This window comes from Phocoena sinus, chromosome 9 (genome assembly GCF_008692025.1).
Source record: "Phocoena sinus isolate mPhoSin1 chromosome 9, mPhoSin1.pri, whole genome shotgun sequence".
NCBI classification, from domain to species: domain Eukaryota; kingdom Metazoa; phylum Chordata; class Mammalia; order Artiodactyla; family Phocoenidae; genus Phocoena; species Phocoena sinus.
This window is the reverse complement of record NC_045771.1, coordinates 61,755,020-61,781,500: the sequence shown is the minus strand read 5'-3', so window position 1 is coordinate 61,781,500 and position 26,481 is coordinate 61,755,020. Positions and strand designations below refer to the sequence as shown.

The following is a 26,481-nucleotide window of genomic DNA, read 5'->3' as shown; positions in this document are numbered from 1 at the left end:
ACTTATTTGCAAAGGAGAAATAGAGTCACAGATGTAGAAAACAAGCTTATAGTTACCAATGGGGGAAGCGGGGTTGGGGAGTGGATGAACTGGGAGTTGGGACTGACATATATACACTACTATATATAAAATAGATAACTAATGAGAACCTACTGTATACCACAGTGAACTCTAATCAGTGCTCTGTGGTGACCTAAATGGGAAGGAAATCTAAAGAAGAGTGGATATATGTATATGTATAACTGATTCACTTTGCTGTACAGCAGAAAGTAACACAATATTGTAAAGCACCTATATTCCAATAAAAATTAATTTTAAAAAAAAGAAAGGAAAAAAGGAAACTGAAACTACAGCAATTAAAAATAAAGACTATTTCAGATAAGACACCTCAGGTAAGGCCATACCTCATGTCATAGTTATACAGTACTTACCATTGGGTAGCTAAGTGAGAGGGTTTAGGCAGCAAAATAAAAAGGGGTCTCCTTCGGTTGGAAAAATTTTAATTTAGTTTTTATAAAAAGCAAATACTGTGCTAAAATCTGAACCAACAACCAGGATCCTATAAATTCTCTAATGTAATACCTTTCAAAGTGGGTCTTCAAAACCAATAATAGTGAATAAATTAATGAATAAATTTAGAAAGTCAATCACTTCAAAGAACCAAGACTCCTTCCAAAAAGAATTTTAAATATAAGAACAATTATGCATTTAACACAACAATTCACTAAAAATATCTAGTCAAAAACAACACAACAAAAAAAGAATATTTATGTACACTATCCTGAGATAACTAAATTTGGGGGGAAAATAAGAGTACAAAAATTATAAACGTATTGCAGAAAATAAAACAGAATTTTCTTACCCAAAGATGATTTTACAACTGATTTAATTCCTGAATAAACCAATGATCCTTTGTTGCCTGGAGATTTCTGATCCATATCTTCTGTATACTGCTTCATAAGTATTTAAATGCATAGGAAATACTAGTAATGATGCATAATAAAACATTTCAAAGCTAAATTTATTTTGATTTGGAACCAATTCATAATAGGCATCAGTGCAAGAAGGTGGTTGGTTCCACTCTATTGTAGAGATATATTTTTCTCCCTCCTACACAATCTGCAAAGCAGTATTTCAACAGTTTTAAACAATTTTACTTTGGAATTTTAGTATTAAGTCTTGCATTTGCACATAAAACATTCAGCACGATATTTACAGACTGACCTTTTGGCAAATTTCAAGAACATTTCCACCAGATTCATCTTACAAAACTCACAATGCAAAGGATATAGTGCAGAGTATACCAGAGTGACTTGAGCTGTGGATCTTCATTTCCCGCTAAAATATGGTTTCTCCACACCTGTTCTGTATCAAGTCCGTACCTTGATAAAGCCCGAAGGCGCATCTTCGTTGCTATATCTTTTTCTAAAGAATTATCATTTTCTTCTTCCGCACATTCATACAAATGACGACCACAAGCCCACATTAAAGATGTAATTGGGCTCCAGGCAAGAGAGATCCTTTCAAAAACAGTGAAGTCAGACATTGTTCGGTTGGGAGTTACAACTATCATTCGATTTTGACTTGTTGGATGCCAAGCAAAGGAGGCAATGTAATTGTCACAAGGTTGCACACTTCTTTCAATTATTGTGGGTTCAGTTTCGTCTCCAATGGGAGTGGGTGTGTGCTGCATATCATATAATCTAATAATATTACTATCCCTTGTTAAAGTGGCAAGCAGACCAGTCCTAGTTGGACACCATGCTACTTTTGTTAAGGGCTTTGGTTGCTCAGTCAAAGTCAAAACTGGCTTCTCAAATTTCCTAAGATCCCATATTGCAACCTGACCTTCATAAAAGGAAGCAACACGATCATGGAAGTATGGGTCTACTGTCACGCCCTGAACAGCTTTTGTATTCACAAACATCTTTTGGCTTGTATTCCGAAGATCAAAAATGGCTAGGTTACGATGCATACCAGCAAGGAGAAGTTTCTGGTCTCGTGGAAGCCAACAAAGAGAGAGACAAGCATCATTCTGTCCTAATTCATAAAGTGGTTTTGTTACTAATAATGTTGTTTCAGTTTCACCTGCCGAAAGTCTTACTTTCTCCATGGGAACTATATCAGGCGTGTATTTGCTGCAGATGTCCCAAATCAGCACTGAAAAGTCAGCTCTATGTTTATCTAGGCCAGCAGCAAGCCAGTTACTATCCAATGGATTCCATGCAAGAGTATTGCATTGTCGTGCATGTTTTGGAACAAACTCTTTTCCTATCAAATCTTTGAACTTTGAGTTATGATCTTGACCAAGACTTGTAAGTACAACTCGACCATTTGCTTGTCCAACTGCTAGGAGACATTCAGGATCATAATTGAGATACCAGGCAACACATTTCATATAGGGTGTTTCTGAATTTATTGAGAGTAATGTAGCTGCAGAGTCTTCAGATAAACGTAGAGATCCAGCTTTGAATTCTGAATTCACAGTAGATTCCACGTGATAAAGGCTAAGTTCTGAGTCACATACAACAAATCTATCAACCTGGTGTGGTGCCCACAATATATCAGGTTTGGTACCACTCATGCTTACTGATGATCTCAAAGAGTGCAGTTAGGTCCATTCACTGAAAATCTGCTTAAAAATAAAAAGTTTTAAAATGTTAACAAAATACAATTCTAAGCTGAATCAACTATTCAGAAAGTCAGGAAATTTTCTACACAGGTACTCTGTTTTTCAATATATTTATATTTCTTCTAACTGCTATGAATTCAAGACAATATTTATTAATAAAAGGGGAAAAGAACTTCCTCCAGTAAGATGAGCTGGTAGGAATCTGAGAACTCCATTCTGGCTTTATTTTCCATGATCAATTATCTTAATTGCACTATTACTAGTACCTTCAATTTAACCTCAGGGTTGAAATAACTTCAGTGTGGTGAGCAAATTAATAAGTATCATCCATCTGAAGGAGATAAAACTTTAAAGGGTTATGAATCACATATCTAAGCAACAAGTTTAAAGCAGCACTATCCAACAGAACCTCCTGCAATGATAGAAGTGTTCTGTATCTGGACTGTCCAACATGGTAGCTACTAGCCACATGTGGCTACTGAGCACAAGAAATGTAGCAGTGCAAATTTTAAATTTTATTTAATTTTAATTAATTTTAATATAAATGGTCACATGAGGCCACCATAATGACCAATGCAGATTTAAAGTACAAAGCCACTAGTTTCTTCCTCAAATTTCAACGATAAGAAGTAGGAATGTATTGAGCGGAGTCGAGTTCAACTCTAGCTCTGACAATATGCTAGCTGTATACCTCAAAAAGGCCTTTGTGTTTGGGGGTCCTTTTATTTTCTCATCTGTACAACGTAAGAACTGGTTTAGACTAATGTTTCCCAAATTTCAGTTATTCATGTACCACCGCTGCCATTATTTAATATTTTTATTTAAACTGACTCATTTTTAAAATCTGAAAATCAATTTTAACTTCATCATAAGGTCCATGAGTCATGGGTACAATATGTTAAATATATTTTTTCTAACATACTTAAATAAACATATAACTATTAAAAATGATTGATTGTGTTACCTAAAATCATCCTGTTTATGACCAGTAGGACACACTGCACTTTGGGAAACGGAATTAAGTGAGCATTAGAGGCTCTTTCAGTTTTCAATTCTATAAACTTCGAATAGGTATTTGAAACAGGAATTTTGAAAAGATAAATATGCTAGTAGTAGTTTAAGCACATAAGCAGTAAAAATAGTTATGCTAAAAATGGTAGTTTAATAATAAAAGCTACTTACAAAAATGTAAATTTCTATTTTTAAGCAAGTCTGGCTAGAGGTAACAGTCTGGATTAAAAATGAACAAAGAGGGCTTCCTTGGTGGCACAGTGGATAAGAATCTGCCTGCCAATGCAGGGGACACGGGTTCGATCCCTGGTCCGGGAAGATCCCACATGCCGCGGAGCAACTAAGCCCGTGCGCCACCACTACTGAGCCTGAGCTCTAGAGCCCGCAAGCCACAACTACTGAGCCCACGTGCCACAACTACTGAAGCATGCGTGCCTAGAGCCCGTGCTCCACAACAAGAGAAGCCACTGCAATGAGAAGCCCGTGCACCACAATGGAGAGTAGCCCCTGCTCGCTGCAACTAGAGAAAGCCCACGCCCAGCAACGGAGACCCAACACAGCCAAAAATAAATAAATAAAATAAATTTATTTTAAAAAAAAAAGAACAAAGATACTTATAATCCTCATGGCAACTGGTATCTGTACATCCATGCTGTCAGTTCTTAAAGAGTCAAGTTATGGTTCATTCATCTCTCTATACCCTGTACCAGATGCAGAGCCTGGCACAGACTCCTAATAAAGATATTCTAAATAAATTCAGCTCAGACATATGTTTTGATCTTGTAAACGTTTCAGTCAGGAATTATTAGTCTAGAATTTCAATAGACTCATAAAATTTAGATGACTGGGAAAAGCCTTTAAGAATTCTCATACCGCCTTATTTCCTTCCTTAATATTTCTGAAGCCCAAGATCAATCACTTCAATTATATTCTTACTAGCACCCTCAATTTCTTCATTTCCTTGCCACTTCTGCCTTCCCCAACTAGCTCAACTGTCTTCTTTCTTCCACTCAGGCTGCAGAGTCTCACAGTTCTGCAGACTGACTCCATAAAAAATTAAGGTAGACAACATGTCTGGCCTGTGGTGCTGGTTCAGCAGTTCTTTTATTCATCTTCCCACTCTGGCCTTTATGAAATCAGTGTGATCTTTTTAAAATACAGACTTATCCAGGTTATCGAATTCCTACTTAAAACCCTCTCATCGTTTCCAACTGCTGTTAGCATAGAGTTCTCATTCTTCGACAAAACCTACAAAACCCTAAATGATCCAGCCTCAATGTACCCTTTTCTCCTCCCTGCTAACTGTGTTCTAGCTATACTGTCCTTTTCATTGCCTAGAATGTAATCCTCCACCCATCACCACACCTTTGCAAATGCCATTCCTTCAGGTTGGAGCATTCTTCCCTCCCTTCTCGGCCATGTTAAAACCTGCTCAACCCTGACTTCAACCACACTCTATCCCCTCCCCAATCTAAATCAGGTTACTTAGATATATACTATCAATGGAGAATATTCCTTCCCTTTAAATCACCCTCTCGGGCTTCCCTGGTGGCGCAGTGGATAAGAATCTGCCTACCAATGTAGGGGATAGGGGTTTGATCCCTGGTCCGGGAAGATCCCACATACTGCGGAGCAGCTAAGCCTGTGCGCCACAACTACTGAGCCTATGCTATAGAGCCCGCAAGCCACAACTACTGAAGCCCGCGTGCCTAGAGCCCGTGCTCCACAACGAAGAGTAGCCCCTGCTCACCACAACTAGAGGATGCCCGTGTGCGGCAACGAAGACCCAACACAGCCAAAAATAAAATAAATAAAATTTAAAAAATAAACAACAAAAAAATAAATCACCCTCTCCATCTCTCCTACTAGATTATAAACTCCCTAAGAGCAGATGAAGTATCCTTTTTGCTCTCCATTTGAACCTCTTGTACCCAGCACAGTGCTGGGCACTTAGTAGATACTTAGTAATTACTTGTTAAATGAATGCATTTGTTAAATGCTCCCTCTGACACCTCTCACACTGCTTTCTCCAAATTTCACTAATCTCCCCATGCTTACGCCCACTACCCTTTCCAGTAGGGGTTGGCTCAAGCTGAGAGCAAAGTGCCCACTGTCATAACTGGTTCCAATAATGGGTAAGGGCCCACAGTGAGCAACCCTGAGAGGATCACTCTAACACACTGACTTTCGTTTATTCTATAAGCATTTTGGGGCATCTTCTATGTTCTAGACACTGTTCTAAATGCTGGGCACACAGAGGTAAACAGGGACAAATAAGGTCCCCGGTTGCTATGGAATGAACTGTGACCTCCCAAAATTTGTATGTTGTAGTGTTAATCATAACTCCACGTGACTGTCTTGGAGATAGAGTCTTTAAGGAGGTAATTAAGGTTAAGGTTAAATGAGGTCATAAGGGTGAAGTCCTGATCTGACAGAACTGGTGCCCTTAAAATACAGAGATACCAGAGCCCTCTCCCCATGTGAGTACACAGTGAGAAGGAGGCTGTCTGCAAGCTAGGAAGATAGCTACCACCAGAACCAGACCATACTGGCACCCTGATCTCAGACTTCCAGCCTCCAGAACTGTGAGAAAATAAGTTTCTGTCGTTTAAGCCATGGTATTTTGTTATGGTAGCCCAAGTGAACTAATACACTAATAAAACCTGCATTCTAGTGCTGAAGTTATGTCCAGTCTTAAAGAGAATTTAAAAATTTAAGAATAAGAAGGAAAAGAAGCACCTTGTGTAACAGGAAGTAGCTAACACAACAAAAAGAAGGAACAGATGCTGCCAAGTTAGGCTTTATTCATACTCATGTCCTTGCAAACAGAGGAGACCTCTTAACTGGAGGTATCCTTAGATCTGGCCCATCTTCCTATCTCACTGAAAGACAAATGCTAAAATAAGCACACTTTTTATATAGGCTTCCTTCCTACAACTGTACTCTTTACACAAATGATCCATGGTTTAAAAAAAAACTGGGTGCCACATGGAAAAATCCATCTTAAAAAAAAAAAGAAAGTGTTACTATAATTTTAAAAACTATTTGATTTACATGACTCTCAATGAAGAATCATCTGTATTTCTGATATTATGCACATATTTATATTACCATCCACGAAATCTGACTACAGTAACTCATACAGAATCACAGAACTTGAGAGTTAGAAAGAGGCTAGCAAACCCTGCGTAATTCACATAGGAGTAAAGAGAAGACCAGATGTTTTGATTCTTTTCAACACCACCCTACTCCCATCCTAGATTACTGCATAGAGAAAGGATCAGCTACATCATTTGCAGGGCCCCCTTCAAAACTTAAGAATTTCAATACTGTGACAGCAGAGCATTAAACCAAGTGCCAGGCCTTCTAAAGATGGGCCTTGTGTGACTGCACGGCTCACACACCATGAAGCTGGCCCTGAATACAGAGGTACATCTATAAGCACCCTCTTAAGAAACATACAGCTGACCCTTGAACAACTCAGGGGTTAGGCCGCAGACCCTCCAACGCAGTCCACATGTAACTTATAGTTGGCCCTTTGTATAAGTGGTTTCTCCTTATCTGTGGTTCTGCATCCTCAGATTCAACCAACTGTGGATTGTGTAGTACTGTGGTATTTACCATTGAAAAAAATCCACGTATAAGTAGACCCATGCAGTTCAAACCTGTGTTGCTCGAGTCAACTGTATTTCTTTACAATCCAACACAATATAGATGGATCCCGGCTCCTGAACAAACACCACTAGGAATATGGTGGAGAGCAAAGAAAAGTGAGCCTGGAGTCAGAAGACCTCCAGCCACTACTAGCTAGACCCTAACAAGCCCCTTAATACTCCAAGACTATAAAATGGAGATAGAACCCACCCTATCTCCTTCTCACAGAATTGTGACAATCAAATTAAATGAGTTCTATGCATTAACAAATGAGTCAGTATCACTACGATTCCCTTAAACAGCTCTGGAAATTAATGTTTTCAAATGCTGGAGACACTGAAAAATTGGGGGTAAAAGGGGTAGGATTTGCAATAATTACAGCTTATATTTAGATGCTCACCTTCAAGTATAACAAGCACTCACTTCCCATCAATGGTTTCTGAGCAAAGGAAAGCCACGATGATGATTCTGTGTTCCTCACCAGAACATCTATAACAGCACTGTCCAACAGAAACATAGCGTAAGCCATAGAACTTAAAATTTTCTAATGGCCACATTGAAAAAAATAAAAAGAAATAAATCTAATTTAGCAATATATATTATTTAACCTAACATATCAAAAATGTTATCCTTTCAACATGTAATCAATGTAAAATTATTAATGAGAAATTTACCTTTTCCTCTTTTTTTTTGTGGTACCAAGTCTTGGAAATACAATATGTATTTTACACTTTCAGCACATCTCAATCCTGTGTGGCTACTGGACAGTGAAGATCTATATAATACTAAGTGTACAAGGTATCCAATCATCCTTTTATGTTGTTGTCTTTTCTAATTGTCGTACCATGACAAATAACAACAGTGGCAGTTTCAAGAAATTTCTACCATCACCATCTTCAAGGAGATGCTCTCTATATCTCCAAATTTCCCTTAAAATATAGTTAAACAAAAGGCTGCAAAGGCAGTCATTTGCTAAGTAATTTAGGAGTACTCGTGGCTCCTGTGAGAAGATTTATCCTCTTACGGAGTTTTCATTACTCGTACATGCAGAGGACAGAGCTACGCGGGTGACAGGCCCTTTAAGAAGTATTTATTTAGAGTACAACTAGAGAAAGGCTGGCTGCTCTGCCGGGTAATGCAGGAATCTAAGGGCGACTCCCACACTCCAGACACCTGGCTGAGCTTCGCGTCCAAGGGGAGGACGCGGTTCTAGACAACCCGGCCGCGGTGGAGGCTGCAGCGCGGACCCAGCACCCCGAAGGAGGTCCCCGAGCCCGCGGGCCGCTCGCAGCTCCCAGGCCCAGCCTGACGCCCGGCGCGGTTATCCCGCAGCGCTGAACGCGACTCCCCGCGCCTCGGCTCCAAGGAGGCCCCGGGGTCCGCACCCGCCCGGGCTTTTCAACCGGGCTTGCCCGGGCGCCTAGCGGCCGTCCTGGAGCTCCCGAGCCCTCGACTCGGGCCTCCCGGTCCCGAGTGCGGAGACGCGGCCCGACCCGCACTCACCGACCTGGCAGGCAGCGCTGCCTTCGTACTGCCGCTTCCGGCCTAGTCGCAGCCCCTCCCGACGGGGGTGGTCCACACGCCGGCAAGATGGCGGCCGCACGACGCGGTCAGTAACCGGGGCCACAGGACCAGGGTCAACTACCCGACTACCGCGCCTCGCAGACGCGCGGACTTGCCTGGGCCTGGGAAGGGGAGTTCCCCGCTACGAGCCCCGCCCCTCGCTCGCCCGCGGAGTCGCACCGCCCTGGGGCGGGGCCACGGCCCCAGAGGCCCCGCAGGCCCCGCAGGCCCCGCCTGCTGTCCAAGCGCCCTAGTCCATCTCCTCAGGTCCCGCCCCGTGAGTCCCCAGGCGGGATCCTGGTCACGTGGAGCCGGACTCCTCTCAGAGCTGGGTTATCAATTTTAAGGGCTTTGGATGCTTTAGCTCATTTAATTGGTTTAAATTTCCATTAAGGTACTTCCCTGGTGGTCCAGTGGTTAAGACTCTGTGCTCCCAATGTAGAGGGCCTGGGTTGAATTGCCGGTCAGGGAACTACATCCTGCGTGTGGCATCTAAGATCCTGCACGCCCCAACGAAGATGCCCTGTGCAGCAGCTAAGACCCTCACAGCGAAATAAATAAATAAATATTAAAAAATAAATTTCCATTAAAAATTTATTTGTGGGGCTTCTCTGGTGGCACAGTGGTTGAGAGTCCGCCTGCCGATGCAGGGGACACGAGTTCGTGCCCCAGTCCGGGAAGATCCCACATGCCGCGGAGCGGCTGGGCCCGTGAGCCATGGCCGCTGAGCCTGCGCGTCCGGAGCCTGTGCTCCGCAACGGGAGAGGCCACACGGTGAGAGGCCCACGTGCCGCAGAAAAAGAGAGGAAAAAAAAAAAAAGAAGTATTCTAGCACACTCCCAAATTAATTTTGTAAAACAATGCACTTATTCATACATTTTGGGGGATTACATCTAACACTGTCATAGTAAATTTACAAAGTTGCCAAGGGTATGATTTTTAATACATTTTTAATGTTTATATTGTAAATAAAATGGTTGTATCGAACTTTAAATGTATCCAATGAAATTTAAATACCTTAGTGTAAATTTCTCACTATCATTCATTTAAAAATTTAGTGAATAAGCTATTCTTTAATTGTAGGAAATTTTATATTATTCTATTTTTTTCTCCTTGAACTTGTATGTCCATTCTACTGTCTCCCAGTGGATTATTTATGAGTTTGATAACAAACAATTATATAGCATGCACTACGTGCCAGATACTTTACAATATAGGCTCATTTAACATTCTGTCTCAGATTGGGTGCTTTGAGAGCCAATCTTCCATGATGGAGATTAGGTTGTAGGATACTTACTAGAGAGTATTCTTGAGATAAACACTTGTGAAAGAGGGGAAGATGATGTAGGATTGGGCAGAGGGAGAAGCCGAGCTACGATTCAATACCAATAAAGGACTCAGCCAATCCATGGGAAACTTTGGAATTGAACTGGCCCTTCAGAGTTGTCTTGAGTTGGGAGAAGGGACCCAGGCCATTATTACTACCTCACTGATGTGGATGTGTCATTGATGTGAGCTGTCCCTTGAAAAAGGATGACTTTGAATGAGGCAGTTTTCTTGGCAAGGCAGTCCCCAAAGAAGGCTGACAGCTGTGGGCCAGCTGCTGGTAACACTCCCAGCAGCTGAAGGAATAAGTCACTCATTACTGAAGGGGGACATCTGGGTGGTGCATCACAGAATTCACCACAATCTTATAAGGATGAGGCTGATAATTTCCCCACTTTACAGATGAGATAACTGAGGCACAAAGAGGTTAAATAAATTGCCTAAGATACCTCTTAAGTGGTGGGGCTAGGATATGAACCCAGACAATCTGGCTCTACCCTTGTGCTTCTAACTACTGGTCCATTCACTACCAAATAAAACAGCCTCTGATCTAATTCTATGTGCCATTAAAATTATCTTTTAAAACAGAGGTTGGCAACCTTTTTTTTGTGAAGGACCGGATAGTAAATATGTTCAGCTCTGCAGGCTATACTGCCTCTACCACAACTCCTCAATTCTGTTGTTCTAGTCCAAAAGCAGCCACGGACAGTTCATAAACAAAGGGGCATGGCTGTGTTCCAGGAAAATTTATTTACAGAAACAGGTGGCAGTTTGGCTTAGTTTACTAACCTCTGTTTCAGGGGAAAAAAAAATATTTCAAGATAGAGGAAACACTCACCGTTTATTGTTACAGGAATAAAGTAGTACCAGATGGAATATACATAATGATCCTAACCTTATTTTTTAAAGACTAGAGGGAATTGTGCCAACATTTTAACAGTAGATGTCTCTGTGGGGTAGGTTTAAAGGTGATCAATATTTTCTTTATTATACTTTTCTGTTTCCTGAGATAAAAAATGTAAAGCTTTTTAATGAGAGAAAACCCAGTGAATATTATTTTAAAGAGTATTGTGGGAGGGATTAGGATGCTTAATTCCATAATGATAGACAGACACTTCAACTTCATAATCCTATACCCACAGAGTTAAGTCAGAGATAATAAGGTTCAAGCAGCAATGCAAAGTGTCTATCAACTGGGGTAGTTTTAGGATGATAACTGCACCATGGGTGATGGGAACATTTCTTGCTTTGCTCATTGATTGCCTCTTCACAGGGTGTCTGTTTCACTAGTGGATATCTTGGCATTATGGATTAAATGTTTGTACTCCCCCCTCAAATTGATATATTGAAATTCTAACCCTCCATGTGATGATTTTAGAAGTTGGGGCCCCTGTGAGGTAATTAGGTCATGAGGGTGAAGCCCTCAAGAGTGGGAGTAGTGCCCTTATAAAAGCGACCCCAGAGAGCCCTCTCAACCCTTTTCTGCCATGTAAGGACACGATGAGAAGTCGGCACTGAAACCCAGAGGAGGGCCCTCACCAGAACCTGACCGTGCTGACCTCATCTCAGACTTTCAGCACTCAAACTGTGAGAAATAATCTTCTGTTGTTTATAAGGGACCCAGTCTATGCCAATTTGTTACAACAGCCCGAACTGACTAAGAAACTGGGCTTATCCCTTCCGATGAGCACTGAAGCACTAAAGTAGCAGCCATCACCATTACAATCAAATCCCAGTGAAACCACAGCCATCTCTCTCCCTGGTCTCTTCCACTCATTGGGTGGGATTTGAGTAAATCACATTTGGGCTTTTGAAACAGATAAGGTGTCTAAATTCTGCTAATTTCTCTGCTCCCACAGCCATTGCCCTAGTTTATTTAGGTCTTAATTACTGCTCACCCAGACAATAGTCTCCAAACTTGTCTCTGGTTCCCCTGTTCCTACCCTTTTATGCTAAACCTTTGATCTTCCTGAAGTACATCTCAAGCGACTCTCTTATTTAGAGCCCTTCATTGGCTCATGTTTCCTACAGACCAAGATCCAAACGCCTCAGCCTGGAGTTAAGATGTCAATACTGTTAATTCTTTGTGGTTGATGAGAAAGAAAATTTGTATTTTCAATGGATCAAATTAATTTTAGAATTACCTGAACCCAATGAAGCCCAAAGCAGTTGTAAAAGTAGTAAAATGAGAAAAAGACTTCCCGAACCAACACTGCAAGTTAGACATGTATCTAAATGTGAAGATAATGAGTTCAGAACCGGTGTCATTTTTTTTTTTTTTTTTTTTTGCGGTACGTGGGCCTCTCACTGTTGTGGCCTCTCCCGCTGCGGAGCACAGGCTCCGGACGCGCAGGCTCAGCGGCCATGGCTCACGGGCCCAGCCGCTCCGCGGCATGTGGGATCGTCCCAGACCGGGGCACAAACCCGTGTCCCCTGCATCGGCAGGCAGACTCTCAACCACTGCGCCACCAGGGAAGCCCAGAACCAGTGTCATTTTGAGGGAAAGACCAGGTCATCGAAAACTCAAAGCATATCTGATTGGCCTCAGCCAATAATTTGGACTGTTTCTGATGTGATGTGCAATGTGTGACTATAAAAATCTTCAAATGGGCAATGGACTTAATTCTCACGTTCAAAATCTTGGACTATCAGCCGCTTATTTGCAAAACTAAGCCTGGCTTTCTCAGCTGAGTATAATTGTAACCCCAGGAAGAAATGGAAGAGGTAAGAATTCAGAAGGATAAAGAGAATCAGAATCAGGATAGAAATGATGAGGAAACAAATTTACTTCCTAAGTTTTAGCCCTTTTGTAAATTTTGTATCAGTCAGTTTTATAGTCATTGCAATGTTGAGTATATTTTGTCTTCTCTTGAAAAACATTTAAAAAGGGGGACTCAGTTTGCAACGATGTTTACGAGTTTGGAGAAATGTAATCTATTAAATTCGTATATTTCATGAATTATCTGTGTAAGTGAGGTATATATATTGTTTTAAAATTAATAAGTTAATAAATGGTGAATATTCCTCTCTATGTAACATACACAAAAGCTTCTGGGATATTAAAAGAAGTTATAGACATGAGATTGTCCTCATTCTGGCCCAACATGTCTTTCCAACTTGATCTTTTAACCCATACTAGCTCCAGCCCTACTGAATTATTCCCAATTACTTTTACAAAGCAACTTCCCTAAACATGCCTTTATTCCATTTTTCCCTGGAATATCCTTCTCCATGGCTTAGAAAAATTAAATTCTATCCGTTTCTCAAGATACGTCCCTCAGTTTCTCAAAGTCTCCCACAACTGGAGGTCATGTCTACCTTTCTGAACTCCTTGGCACTTGTCACTGTGCCTGTCTCACACCCTTAGCCTATTTACACATACACACACATGATTACATATTATATTATAATAATGTTATTGCAGATTATATTACAATATACTCATATGGTTCTACTGTGAATTCCTTGAGAGTGGGATACACATTACAATTATCATTGTTCCCCATAGTATTTGTTGAATCAAAACAATGAATGCATGATGAACAATTAAAGAAACACATGAATGCTTCCATTCCAACTCAAAATTTAAAAATATTATTGCGAAAACAATATTGAAGGAAATGTCTTAAAATTCAGATATTTCTACCATGCAAAACTGTTTTCATTTCTCTGCTTCACTTTCAGGATTTAGCTATGCTCATACAGCATATTTGTTTATGTAACAGGATGTTAAAAATAGGATTTGTCATCACTAGACTGGAGCAAAATAATAGGTGATGAATATTCTCACATTCCAAAGTGATATCACCTATGCAGTGCTAGCATAGTGCTAGCATAGTGCTAACACCTATGCAGTGCTGGAAAAATTTTGTAACCTGAAGACCCAAACACACTGAGGGATATAAAGGGGTTGGGAATGAAGAGTCTGGGGGAGATTTTTTTGGAGGAATTCATTTCCAGGGAGTCTCACTCCTAATCCCCTAGGAGAGGTCTAAAAGTGCTGTCCTCAATGGAGAACTTGATCGGTGCAACTGGGAACAGGGACGCAGGCAGGAAACGTGGCACACTGCTGTCTGAGCCATGCCTGGAAACTCAGAAGGCCAGCTAGTTACTCTGAAGGTCGAGAGGTGAGAGGTGCGTCTATGGGAACAACCTTCATTCCTAGTGTTTGTCAGGATAAATGATGCAGGAGCGTGCCCTGCAGACTAGATGTGGGTCACAAGGGGAGAGAGGCAGCCTAGAGCAGTCAGTTAGAGAGCTTTCTGGTGGGAGGGAAGGGACTTCAGCTGATAGACTTTGGAGGCGTTTCATGTCTGGTGTGAAGGAGGACTGTGTTTGACACTTGCCAGAGAGGAGACCTTGCCAGTTTAAGAGATCATGACAAGGGATCCTCAGTGAAGCAGAATCCCTGACGAAAGCAGGAGAGCTGGAGAGTGGAGAAAGGGATCACGTGAATATCTTCCAAAACCAAAGCAAAGTAGTAATCAGTTAAGTAGATCTTTCCACGCTTTCTGCCTGAAGAGTCAGAAACTGCTCTTCATGAGTTTGGGGAAGACAGAGAGGCACAAAGTGGGGAAATGGAAATGACCATTTCCCCTTTCCCACTGCAGGCTTCCAGCCTGAAGCGAGCCCCAGCTGGGGAGAGGAGAAGCTTTAAGCTCAGAGTTTTAGCTGCTACATGGAAATAGACTTTTTAATTATTGAAACATCAGTTTTTTTGTTTCTTTGGTTTTTGGGTTTTTTTTTTTTTTTTTTTGCTCTACGTGGTCCTCTCACTGTTGTGGCCTCTCCCGTTGCGGAGCACAGGCTCCGGACACGCAGGCTCAGCGGCCGTGGCTCACGGGCCCAGCTGCTCCGCGGCATGTGGGATCCTCCCGGACCGGGGCACGAGCCCGTATCCCCTGCATCGGCAGGCTGACTCTCAACCACTGTGCCACCAGGGAAGCCCGCATCAGTTTTATGACTCAATGTGAAAGAAGTGATTTTTATATCAAAGACTGATTCAGAGACTCATGACACCTGCCTATAATTTCATCCAATGGGAAAGGAAAATCCTGCCCTCAGAAATAGGTATGAAAGGACAGTTGGGGGAAAAATAAAGTTGTTTTGTGATGGATCCTATGGAGTCCTGCTCTTTCAATATATTCGTTACATTCAACTGTAATCAGAGTGAGTGAACCATTTTACGCAACTAAAATTTCAAGTCTTTAATAAATTAGTACAAATTGTAAAATATGATAAATACACAAAAGTTGTTGCAACTGTACACTAAAATATCAATTGCATAAACACTGTGATATTACACTGGGCTGAGGCCTAATGGTTCTGTAGTTTGTGCATTAAACACCTCCAGGAAGGCCATTTGCATCATGGTTAGTCTACAGTTGTCAGGCAGCAAGGCTCTTGAGGAAGGGACACTTTCCTAATATGAGGTATGATGCTATATGTTACATGTACGGTACCTTAAAGGAAATGATACTGTATATCCCAAGAAGTATTCACGCATGGTGTATTAACTAAGCAAATGCTCAGACTGTTAAAACTGTTATATTGTGATGATGGACGTTTACACATTGAGTTTCAAAATAATCTCTCCAAAAGCAACTTCGTTTTTATTAAGCTGGAGGGAAAAGCATCTGTGTAACTGTTTATTTAATGGTTTAAAAGTTAAAATTCCAAATTTTATTTGTTTTTTTTAACATGTCAGCCAAGAAAATACATATCTGTCATATTTGCTGTCTCCTAAGTATGCCAGAAATAAGTGTATTGGGTGAAATTGAATAGCGCCAAAGACTGAATTTAACTGGCAGAGACTGGTTAAAATGGGAAGGCACTGAATTCTGTGAGAAACTCTAAGCTTTTTTTCTTCTCCTATCCTGCTATCTTATTCTATTATCAGGAACTTTGTCTCCCAATACATGTAAATTCTACATCTCTGATTGAAGATCTAAACCGTTTCCTGTTTATATAGAAATAATTTCTTAAATTAAAGCCTGCAAATTGTTTATTAAATACATGTGTTATTGCCTAACATTTTTTTCTTTCTTGTAGTTTTACTATATATGTCTGGGAAGTAAAACTCCCACTTAATAGCCTATAAAGTCTGCTGATGTATCAGCAGTTGCCTTGACATTGTTAGATGCAAGTAAGCCCTACCCTGACTATTAAATAGAATAGAATCTAAGAAATATAAGAGGAAGGAGACTTCCAAACTCATTTTATGAGGCCAGCATTACCCAAGCCAGACAATAACACCAAAAGAAAATAAAGTCACAGGCCAATATCCTTTATGAACACAGATGCAAAAATCCTCAACAAAATATTAGCAAATTAGAATTCAACAATACACTAAAAGGATCGCACACCATGAACAAGTAGGATTCGTTCCAAGGATGCAAGGATGGTTCAACATCCACAAATCAATGTGATACACCACATTAACAAAATGAAGGACAAAATTCATACTGATCTCAATAGATGCAGAAAAAGCATTTGGCAAAATGCAACATCCATTTATGATAAATAGAAGTGGATAAGCTTATTCATTCTAATAAGTGCATTGACTCTATTCATTTTTCTTGTAGTTGAAATTAACATTGGTCTTCCTAGCATCTCTTTAAAATCTTAGTTTCTGAAAATTATTCCTTTTAACCTGAATTTTTTCCTTTGTGTTTATTTTAGAGCTTGGGGAGTGGAGAGTATATAAACAATGAAATAAAATCTACTCCCTTTTAACTATGCCCACATATATACACAGGGGGATGGGAGTTAAGGGTGATTATTACTCACAACATTCTTCCTCTGGACTTGGAGTTATTGATAATTGAGAAATACATACAATAGGGACATGGAGATCAGAGCGTCAGCATTACTATTAGTAAAGCTGAATGCAGCTTGGACCTGCAACCCCAACTAAGTTTCCTGGTACTAGCATTCATGTCTAGACTTTGGACTTTCTCACCAAACAGAACCTTCCAGCTGCAAGGGATGTTACTCACTACTTCCCATCCTTAGATCTCTAATAGTAAGTTATGTAGAAGATGAGGTCACACATGCATAGGACTTTGAACACATTAATTCTACCCACTCAGGAAACATGGACCAGGGGATGTTAGACTATTACCCCCATCATTTAGGATAAATCTAAATCCTCCTCCTGTGGAGAGGACTAAATAAGGGGAGAAAAGAGATACCAAAGGTTATACACTAGTAGAAGTATCATAGAAATATGAAAGCAGGGGCGTACTTGTTAAAGAAAATGGAAATGTCAATCAACATTCTTGTTGGAACTACAGTCATTGATCAGTTGCAACCATAAGTTGGCCAAGGATACAAGAATTTGGCAAAAATCAATGGAAGCATCCTATGAGCTTCAATTTGCTATATGGAATTTCCAGTAGATGATATTGTGTATTTGGTTATTACAGTATTTGTAAGTACATACCCTTCATATCGGTAATATTTAGAATAAACTTATGTACATATACATATATATACACACACACACTTTTTTTTTTTTCAGGGTCGATTGTTAAATACTTTCCAGCAAACTACTGGGTACTGTTCTTTTCCTTCATTTCCTTCCCTCTGCTGGGTCAGTTGGGTACTAAGCTCTTCGATTCTACTTTCTAAACATTTCTTGGAATTGTTCACTTCTTTCCATTCCTACTGTTGATGCTTAAGAGCCCTGCCTCTTAGTTTACTAAGTTTCCTAATAGGTTTCTCAGTCTCCAGGCTTGCTTCCCTGCAAGATTAATTCTTCACATGGTCACCAGAGTGATTTTCCTAAAATGAAAATGTAATCATGTCATTCCGCTGCTTAACATTGTTCACTGGTTCCTCATTGATTTCAAGATAGTCTAAACCCTTTAACACAGCAGAAAAGAAAGTGTCTGCTTATCCTCTGCTCCCTGCACTTCCAACCTCTGTGTCACAGTCTGGGCTGGGTGCCACCTTTGCAGGTCTCTTTCATAGATATTATCATGCTGTATTGCTGTTGCCTTTTTTTGTCTAATATTTTGTTATAAAAATGTTCAAACATACACAAAAGTTGACAGAATTATATAGCAAACCCACTACCTACCATCTAGATTCCACAATTAACATTTGATCTATAATATTTGACATATTTGCTATATCATAATATTCATCCATCTCCCCATCCCCCTATGCATCTTCTGTTTATATAATGCATTTCAAAGTTGCAGACACCAGTACACTTGCTCCCAAACACTTCAGCATGATCTTACTAGCTAGAGTGGGATATCTGACTACTTGAAACTATTTTTGGTAAAACTTGTCATTGCCTTTTTCTTACCTATCTCTTCCACTAGGCCGAGGTGACTGTGTCATTTGTTTTCTACCCAAAAACAAATGAGACACAGTATGCCTCATACATAGTAGGAACAAGGTTAACATTTCTTAAATGAATACGTTTCAGATTTCATCAGATGTTAGTTTCTTGATTCATATATCAAAGTAATTTTTTCACCCCTTTGATTCATCTTCTTATTTCCCTACCCAGAAAATTTGTAGACAGCAACTTTCATTCTACCTATTCAGCATCATAGGGAATTAAGAATTTTAATCTGTTAATGATAGTAGCCAAACTCTCTCATGGTGTCTTTCTACAAAGCCCCACAAGGTGGTGCCCAAATATCTTTTTTTCAAACAGTCGTCCCTCAAGACCCATGGTCAGTCCTCACTAATTTCTGTTAATATTTGGCATTTCTGAATTTGGTTAATTAGTGTAATGGAATATTATACATATAAATATAAGTAAGAAAAATTACTTACATAAATAAAATTATACATGTGTATTTCTGAATCTATGGCTCTGGATATAAACAATGAATAATGATATTAGGTACCTTATATTTGTGTGAGTTGTATATCATTAAAAAGTTTTTCACATCCAAAATAGTAAAATATGAATTCACCTCAAGTCCTATTTACTGTAAACTTTGTCCATGAAAAATTTACCCTTAGTACAGAATTTAAAAGGACAGAGGAAGAAACAAACTATTGTATAGGAGGAACTATGTAATTTAGATGTAACTCAAAAAATGATGACTCTGTTACCTCAACTGGGGACAACGTTATGTGAACCAGAGTTGTAAAGCGTTGACATAATGTGGGATAATAAGTTACTTAATGTTCTTAAAACACTTTAGTTCCAGAAATTTGATTGATTTATTTAAAAAACTTTCCTTGTTGAATATTCTTATTAAATCCCAAATGGACTGACCAGAAAACTCAAATGGATGTTGAGTTTCTGCAACTTTTTATTCATGCAAATGATGATATTTGCATGATAATTCTAACCATATTACTAGCTGTATTTTGATCAGGTATCAATAACATGCACAGTAACCACAGTTTACTCAAATCAGTGTAACAACAATCCCAGGCTACTCTGGCAAACCTGCCCAAACCTAAAGGAGAAAGCTCTTCAACTCGGGGCTCTCATAAATGGTGTTCATTGCCTTTGATGGCCCAGGCATTAAGATTTACACAGTGAGAGATGAGACTCATTATGTCCTGGAATTTAGCCCATGATAATTTGTCTTGAGCCATTTGCTACTAAGGGAAAATTCCTATTTTTCAAACATATATTGTTGGCCATATAACAGGCTCCTTTTTCTCCTGCTCTGGCACAAGCCTGGATGGTACCAAGGCCTAGAAACCTCCTGGGGTATTTAGGGATAATGAAAGATGACCAGCTGATGTACAAAGATCTAAACTTTGTTCCCTCACTATCTCACAGGATGATCTTTGGGTGGGTCTCAACACCTGCCCTCTATTTTATCACCTGTGAAGTGGAAGAATCAAATAAAAGTGGTCTCTAAGTTTCCTTCCAGTTCTGAGATTCGATGCTATTATTTGTCCCCAATAAAAGTGTAAATACCATCTAGTGGGAAATGGAAGAATTCACCAAGATACAATACAACACTTTCTAATACCTGAAAATAAAATCAACTAAATGAAAAATAGAAAATATTTTCCCCATTAAAAGCAGAGTTTGGTCAAGGCTTAATAAATAGATCAGGGGTCCCCAACCCCTGGGCCACACAAGCAGGAGGTGAGCAGCGGTCAAGCGAGCGAAAGCTTCATCACCGCCCCCCAATCGCTCCCCATCTCTCACATTATAGGGCTGAAACCATCCTCCCTCCCGACCGCCCCATGGAAAATTCGTCTTCCAGGAAACCTGTCCCTGGTGCCAAAAAGGTTGGGGACCACTGAAATAGATTTAATCGTTTATTTTTGGGTGGATTCTGCATGAAAATGTTAAGACTTCTTTATTCACTGAAGGGAATAATTTTTTTAAAAGTTGGACAGTCAAACCTATGATAGAGCAAGACCTGTCTACTTTCAGATATTTCTTAGAAAGGAAAATTGTAAAGATTTCCAGATAGCATCCTGATTTTTCGTCATAAAAAATCTGCTCTGGGCTTCCCTGGTGGCGCAGTGGTTGAGAGTCCGCCTGCTGATGCAGGAGACACGGGTTCGTGCCCTGGTCCGGGAAGATCCCACATGCCGCGGAGCGGCTGGGCCCGTGAGCCACGGCCGCTGAGCCTGCGCGTCCGGAGCCTGTGCTCCGCAACGGGAGAGGCCACAACAGTGAGAGGCCCGCGTACCGCAAAAAAAATTTTTAAAAAAAATTTTAAAAATCTGCTCTTAGTAAAGAATAAACAACACAGAAAGAGAAAATATAAATATTGAAGGAAAATTTCAGAGAAAGCTACAAGCTTGTAAAACCTCTCTTGTTCTCAATTAAATTAAAATTTTAGTCTCTTATTTCCAGAACTTCAGAGAACTTCCTTACGTACGGGGTCAAAAAAGAGAGATGGCATATGTAATACTACAGACATGATATTACACCTTTTTCCCTTCTGAAAATGCAATAGCAGCTGTGTTTTGCTACAAAGCCTTATGCTTATACTAATCTTCAGTGTTAAAGTTATACAGCCCTCTGTATTCTTCTCCTTGGTTAGCAAGGGATTACTTGGAGAGACATATCCTCGTTGTGTTCTACTTCCTCAGCACACTTCTTCTTCTCCTTCTTTTAATACCCAGCTATCTCCACATCTTAGCATACCTGGTCTGAAGAGCAGTTGACATTTGGTCAATTACACTTGACACTTGCCAAGAGAGATGCTTGGCCACAGTGATACAAAGTCAGCTTAATAAAATTCCTGCTAGTTGATGCTATACGAGGAGCAGACAATGGCATGGAGCCATCTACTGATCCATCCCCAACCCAACAGCTTTGCTTCTCATTGGGGCTTCTCCATCTGGCATGTATGAAAGAAGTCAGTCACCCATCTCATTCCTCATTGCCTTTGCATATATTTCCACCCCCTATTCAAAGTCTGGAAAAATCATGCTCACAATTTCCCAGCTACCATTCCATGAAGGAAAGGTGCCAAACAAGGAAACTGTTATTCCTTTTCCAGAACTTCTGAAGTCAATATACTTTAAACAGGCAAGCATTTCAAACCATGCAGAACATTGGTTCAAAATAAGCTTTCTTGTTTCCATTCTAGGGTAAACTGAGCTAGCCACACAGGAGTCTTCTCTTGCCAGGGAAGCCTGTGGGTTTAAAAGGCATTTGGTACATAGCTGGGCATACTGAGTGCTAAAGTTTGCTGAAGATTTAAATACAGGATTAGATTTTAAATTGTTAATCTACCCAGAAAAATAGTTTCACAGGGATGTTCAGAGGGGATTGCTTCCTGATTTCAAGTTCTCTTTCTGCGTAGTAGTTCTTCCAGCTAACACAGAAAATCTGTTAGTTTTGCTCTCATAATCTATTTTTATTTTTTGGCCTGGTTTTATTTTTTAAAATTTTTTAAACATCTTTATTGGAGTATAATTGCTTTACAATGGTGGGTTAGTTTCTGCTTTATGACAAAGTGAATTAGCCATACATATACATACATCCCTGTATCTTCTCCCTCTTGCATCTCCCTCCCACCCTCCCTATCCCACCCCTCTAGGTGGTCACAAAGCACCAAGCTGATCTCCCCGTGCTATGCAGCTGCTTCCCAATAGCTACCTATTTTACGTTTGGTAGTGTATATATGTCCATGCCACTCTCTTACTTTGTCCCAGCTTACCCTTCCTGCTCCCCATGTCCTCAAATCCATTCTCTAGTAGGTCTGTGTCTTTATCCCCGTCTTGCCCCTAGGTTCTTCATGACCGTTTTTTGTTTTTTTTTTAGATTCCATATATATGTGTTAGCATACAGTATTTATTTTTCTCTTTCTGACTTACTTCACTCTGTTTTCATACTCTTTTGATTGACTGGGTATGCAGCTGTACTACAGCTTGGAACTCTGGTGAAGTTGAAGTTAACAAAGTAAACGTAGAAAATGGGGTTCTATGGAAACAGAAGGGCAATTCAATTTTTGACTTGACCTCTGAACTCACTGAAATTGTGCATGTAATATTAAGACAGAAATGGTGGTGGTTCTCTACAGCCCTGTAAAAATATTGGCATGGTCAGGAATTAGTTACAATGAAAACGAATGAAATACCCTTGCAGCAATCTGATACTACCTTGGAGAAGGTGGAAAAGTCAAACAGGCCCTGTGATCGAACCACAGTCATCATACAGAGTGGGACTGAAATGTTTTTAAATGGCTGTGTGCCTCCTGCTCCCCATAATATAATGGGAAATTCGGACTACTTGGGTGTAATTCTTTGAATATACAAAAATATTCATTAATAGATGTTTGGTTGTGTTGCCGTGATCTATTTGGATTAGAAACTTTAAAAATCTCAACGTGGATAATTTTTTATAAATATGAATGAAAACCCTTTTCTCTTGCCACATGCCAGTTTTCAATACCACTGGCTTGAAATTAAAAAAGGCAAACTCTATATTTTATTAAAGCATTTATAACTGATTTTTCTACTAAAGGTGATACACGGCAGATGATTTTTCACCATCTACCATAGTGTGGAACAGACATTTTGTCTTGCATCTCCTGCTTTTGCCAGCTTTTATGAGTCAAGCAATATATGGTCAAAGAAAGAAAGGATCAAAGTCCAATTTACTTGCAAGGAAAAGTCTCCAGGGTAAAAAAGTGTTTTGTTCTGTCTTTATTAGTTTTAGCCTCTTAAAACCCTAATATGAATTTTTCCAAATAGCATTTGATGCAAATAGCAAACCACATATTTAGGTATATATGTGATATTCTATTTTGATATGATAATAATGCACCTTACAAACTTATAGAACATACTTATAAAAACATCAGAATTTCTAGAGCACTTGTACATTTATTATCTCATTTGAGCTTCACAGTAGCCTTGTTAGAATGGGCATGACAGAGATTGCCACTCCCATAGATAAAGAAACTGAGGCCCAGAGAGGTGAAGTGGCACACTCAAGGCCGCAGGCAAATTAATTAGTAAGTCACAGAGCTAGGATTCAAACTTAAGTTCTCCCTGTTAGGTTTCTTTGTCCCTTACCACTGCTACAATATGATGTGTAGTCATTTTCTCCCTTGATTTCAAAAAAGTTAAAAAAAAATAAAACAAAACAAGATGGGGCCTCACGAATATGAGATACAGTTTGAGAATTAGGCAGAGTATTATTTACTTCTAGACAATTTTGCCTAGTGCTTGTTGAATTTTGGAACTGTAATGTACTTTCTTTCCCTCTCACTTTAAGCAAGTTTTACTTTGGGAAGATGCTCGGAATATATGGTATTTTGTTTGCTTTTGATTTGCACAATTTTACAAGAGGAAAAGAATTTGTAGACTTAGAAAGAGATTTAGTTCTTTACAGTGTAAGCCCTATCTCAGTAGTGCCTCTCTTTTTCACTTCCTTCTCCTCTCAGAAGCAAGCAATTCACGACCACATCACCTCAGGCCTTTCCTTATGCAGAGCTGTTTCAGGAGTAAGGGCAAGGATTTTGCCTAACCTGTTCGTCCTATTTTAGAACTCACTTGCTTCATAGATCTTGTCTTCATCGTGGACAGCTCTGAAATTTCTAAAATTTTTCTCTTTGACAAACAGAAAGATTTTGTAGATAGCTTGAGTGCCAAGATTTTTCAATTGACCCCGGCTGGCTCCTTGAAATATGACATCAAACTGGCAGCCCTTCAGTTTAGCAGCTCTGTCCAAATTGATCCACCTTTTTCTTCTTGGAAGGATCTACAGACTTTTAAACAGAGGGTCAAGTCTATGAATTTCATTGGGCAAGGTACTTTCTCTTATTATGCCATCGCCAATGTCACAAGGCTACTTAAGAGAGAAGGGTGCAAAGATAGTGTGAAAGTGGCTTTGCTGATGACTGATGGCATCGACCATCCAAAGAATCCAGATGTTCAAAGTATTTGAGAAGATGCCAGAACTTCAGGAATATTATTTATCACCATTGGACTCTACTCTAGTCAATGAAATCAAACTTCGTTTGGTATCTGGGGATCCACCCAGTGAACCCATTCTACTGTTGAATGATTCAACCCTTGTAGATAAAATTCAGGATCACCTGGTAGGTACCTAATGGGTTGGTTTTGTATATATTTTTCACCATAATATTGATAATTTGTTTACAAATTCTGTAAGGATAGATAGTGCGCCAAAAAGATGAAAGGGAAAAAAATCCTCCTTGGAAATGGAAAAGAAGAATTTCTCCCATGTGTCTCTCTACTTTCTTAATAGTTTATACCACGTAATCTGGGGAAGTCCCAGACTCATTCTCTGGAACTTTACTGTCAGCTACTGCTGAGGATTTTGGAAGAATTAATTTCCATTCATCCACCTCAGACTCCTGTTTGTACATCCTGGGCTCATTGAACACTGCTGACTTATACTCGATTTGTAGTCAACTTGTGGTCCGCTATATTTGTACTAAGTTATTCTTTTCCCATTACAGATGTGCAGGAATATTTTTTGACTGTTTGTCTCACCTATTGCCATGTTATGCTCAAGTGAAGTTCACAGACTTCCATTAAAAAAAAAATCTCCTTGTTTTTTAGGTGTTAACAAGGTCACCCAGTTTTAAATCAGCTATAACCTGCTGTCGCCCCACAGTTTCTCCCATCAAATCAATGAGTCCCACTAGATTGATCTGATTAGCTGTGTCACTGCTTTTCTTTATTGGTTGTGAGAGCCTTTCCTTGCTGCTAGGGAAAACAGAAGGCAAAGCAATCAGAACAAAAGCCCTCTTCACAACATTTCTCAAGGAGGAAACTCCTGGAGATAAGGTGGTTGATTTAAGTGTCAAGATTGATTTTCTTAAGAATATTGATTTAAAAAAAGTTTCTTGAGAGGAGGGCAAGGACAATGTGTCCTTTAGGTCCTGAGCACTCCACATGGGCTCTTTTCTATCAGTTGAAAAAACCGCAGGCCCCGTTTCAGAGTCTGTTTTTCTCCTTTTGTCCCTTCCCTCAATTCTTTTCCCAACATTACTTTGATTTTGTTACTCTCAGCTGTTTTCAGCATGAGAGGCTGGGTTTTTCTTACCTAAATAATAGTGATCATGTCTTGAGCGCTCTCTGTGTATTATGCATTGCTCTGAGTACTTTACATATTTATTTTATTCAATGTTTACAACAATCTTATGATGTAGGTACTATTATTATCTTCGTTTTATAGTTGAAAATTTGAGGCCAGCTAAAAACCCTGGAGTCTGCATGCTTAACCCTGTAAAGTTATATTGAGAAGGAGAGTAGTAATTATTTTTTATGGTTTTCTCAATTAGAATTGCCTTGAAACAGTTAAGGAACATCCCTTCTCCAAAGTTACTATTGTTTCTAGCCTTTTTTAACTTGGGCATTAGGGGTAGATGGGGAGAGTTCTGCCTAGACCGCAGGTGATAGGCTCAGCTCCCAGGTACTTGGGGTGAACGCTTTACGTGAGCATCCCTTCTGCAGGAAAGGGGAATGTGCTGGGTGCCTGGCTAACTGCCTAGCCCTGCCTGCGCCATAGTTTAAGGAGTCCTCACCCCTGAATAAAAGAGAAGTTTCAAGCATGTTCAGGAGAGAACCCTGGGGTTGTGATGAGTCACCTGTTGCTGCCTGGAGAGGACACAGGACAGGCAGCTCCTTGTTTGGCCAGATGTGTCGGTTCGGGAGGTTCATACGCCCTCCAGACACACCCTTGCCAAGAGCTCCTGCCCAACTGAGAACACAGGCTGTTGGCAGTAAACCTGAAGCAAGACTGCTTGTTTCTGGGGAAACCAAAAAATGACTTAGCATCCTAATGACTGCTCTTCCATAGCATCTTGTGATTTCAGCTTATCTGTTCAGATGGAAGCTCTGTGAAGAGAACTCATTAG

General features: G+C 40.0%; 1 protein-coding gene across 8 annotated transcripts in view; it reads right to left on the bottom strand.

The window, feature by feature from the left end:
* Positions 1-26,481, bottom strand: part of MIOS (meiosis regulator for oocyte development) — a 111,762-nt gene that overhangs the window by 37,969 nt on the left and 47,312 nt on the right. For 3 of the 8 annotated variants that reach the window (XR_004351475.1, XM_032643466.1, XM_032643472.1), the window contains exons 1-4: positions 8,805-8,980; positions 7,698-7,797; positions 1,291-2,632; positions 863-961 (exon numbers count right to left, since the gene is read on the bottom strand). Coding sequence is in view for 7 of the 8 variants with exons in the window: in XM_032643466.1 (XP_032499357.1) it covers positions 863-961; positions 1,291-2,584 (1,393 nt within the window). In the remaining variant the exon portion in view is untranslated. Of the gene's footprint in view, positions 1-862; positions 962-1,290; positions 2,636-7,697; positions 7,798-7,971; positions 8,537-8,800; positions 8,981-26,481 lie in introns of those variants that run through there. The other 5 variants (XM_032643469.1, XM_032643468.1, XM_032643467.1 and 2 more) reach the window with 5 other exon arrangements.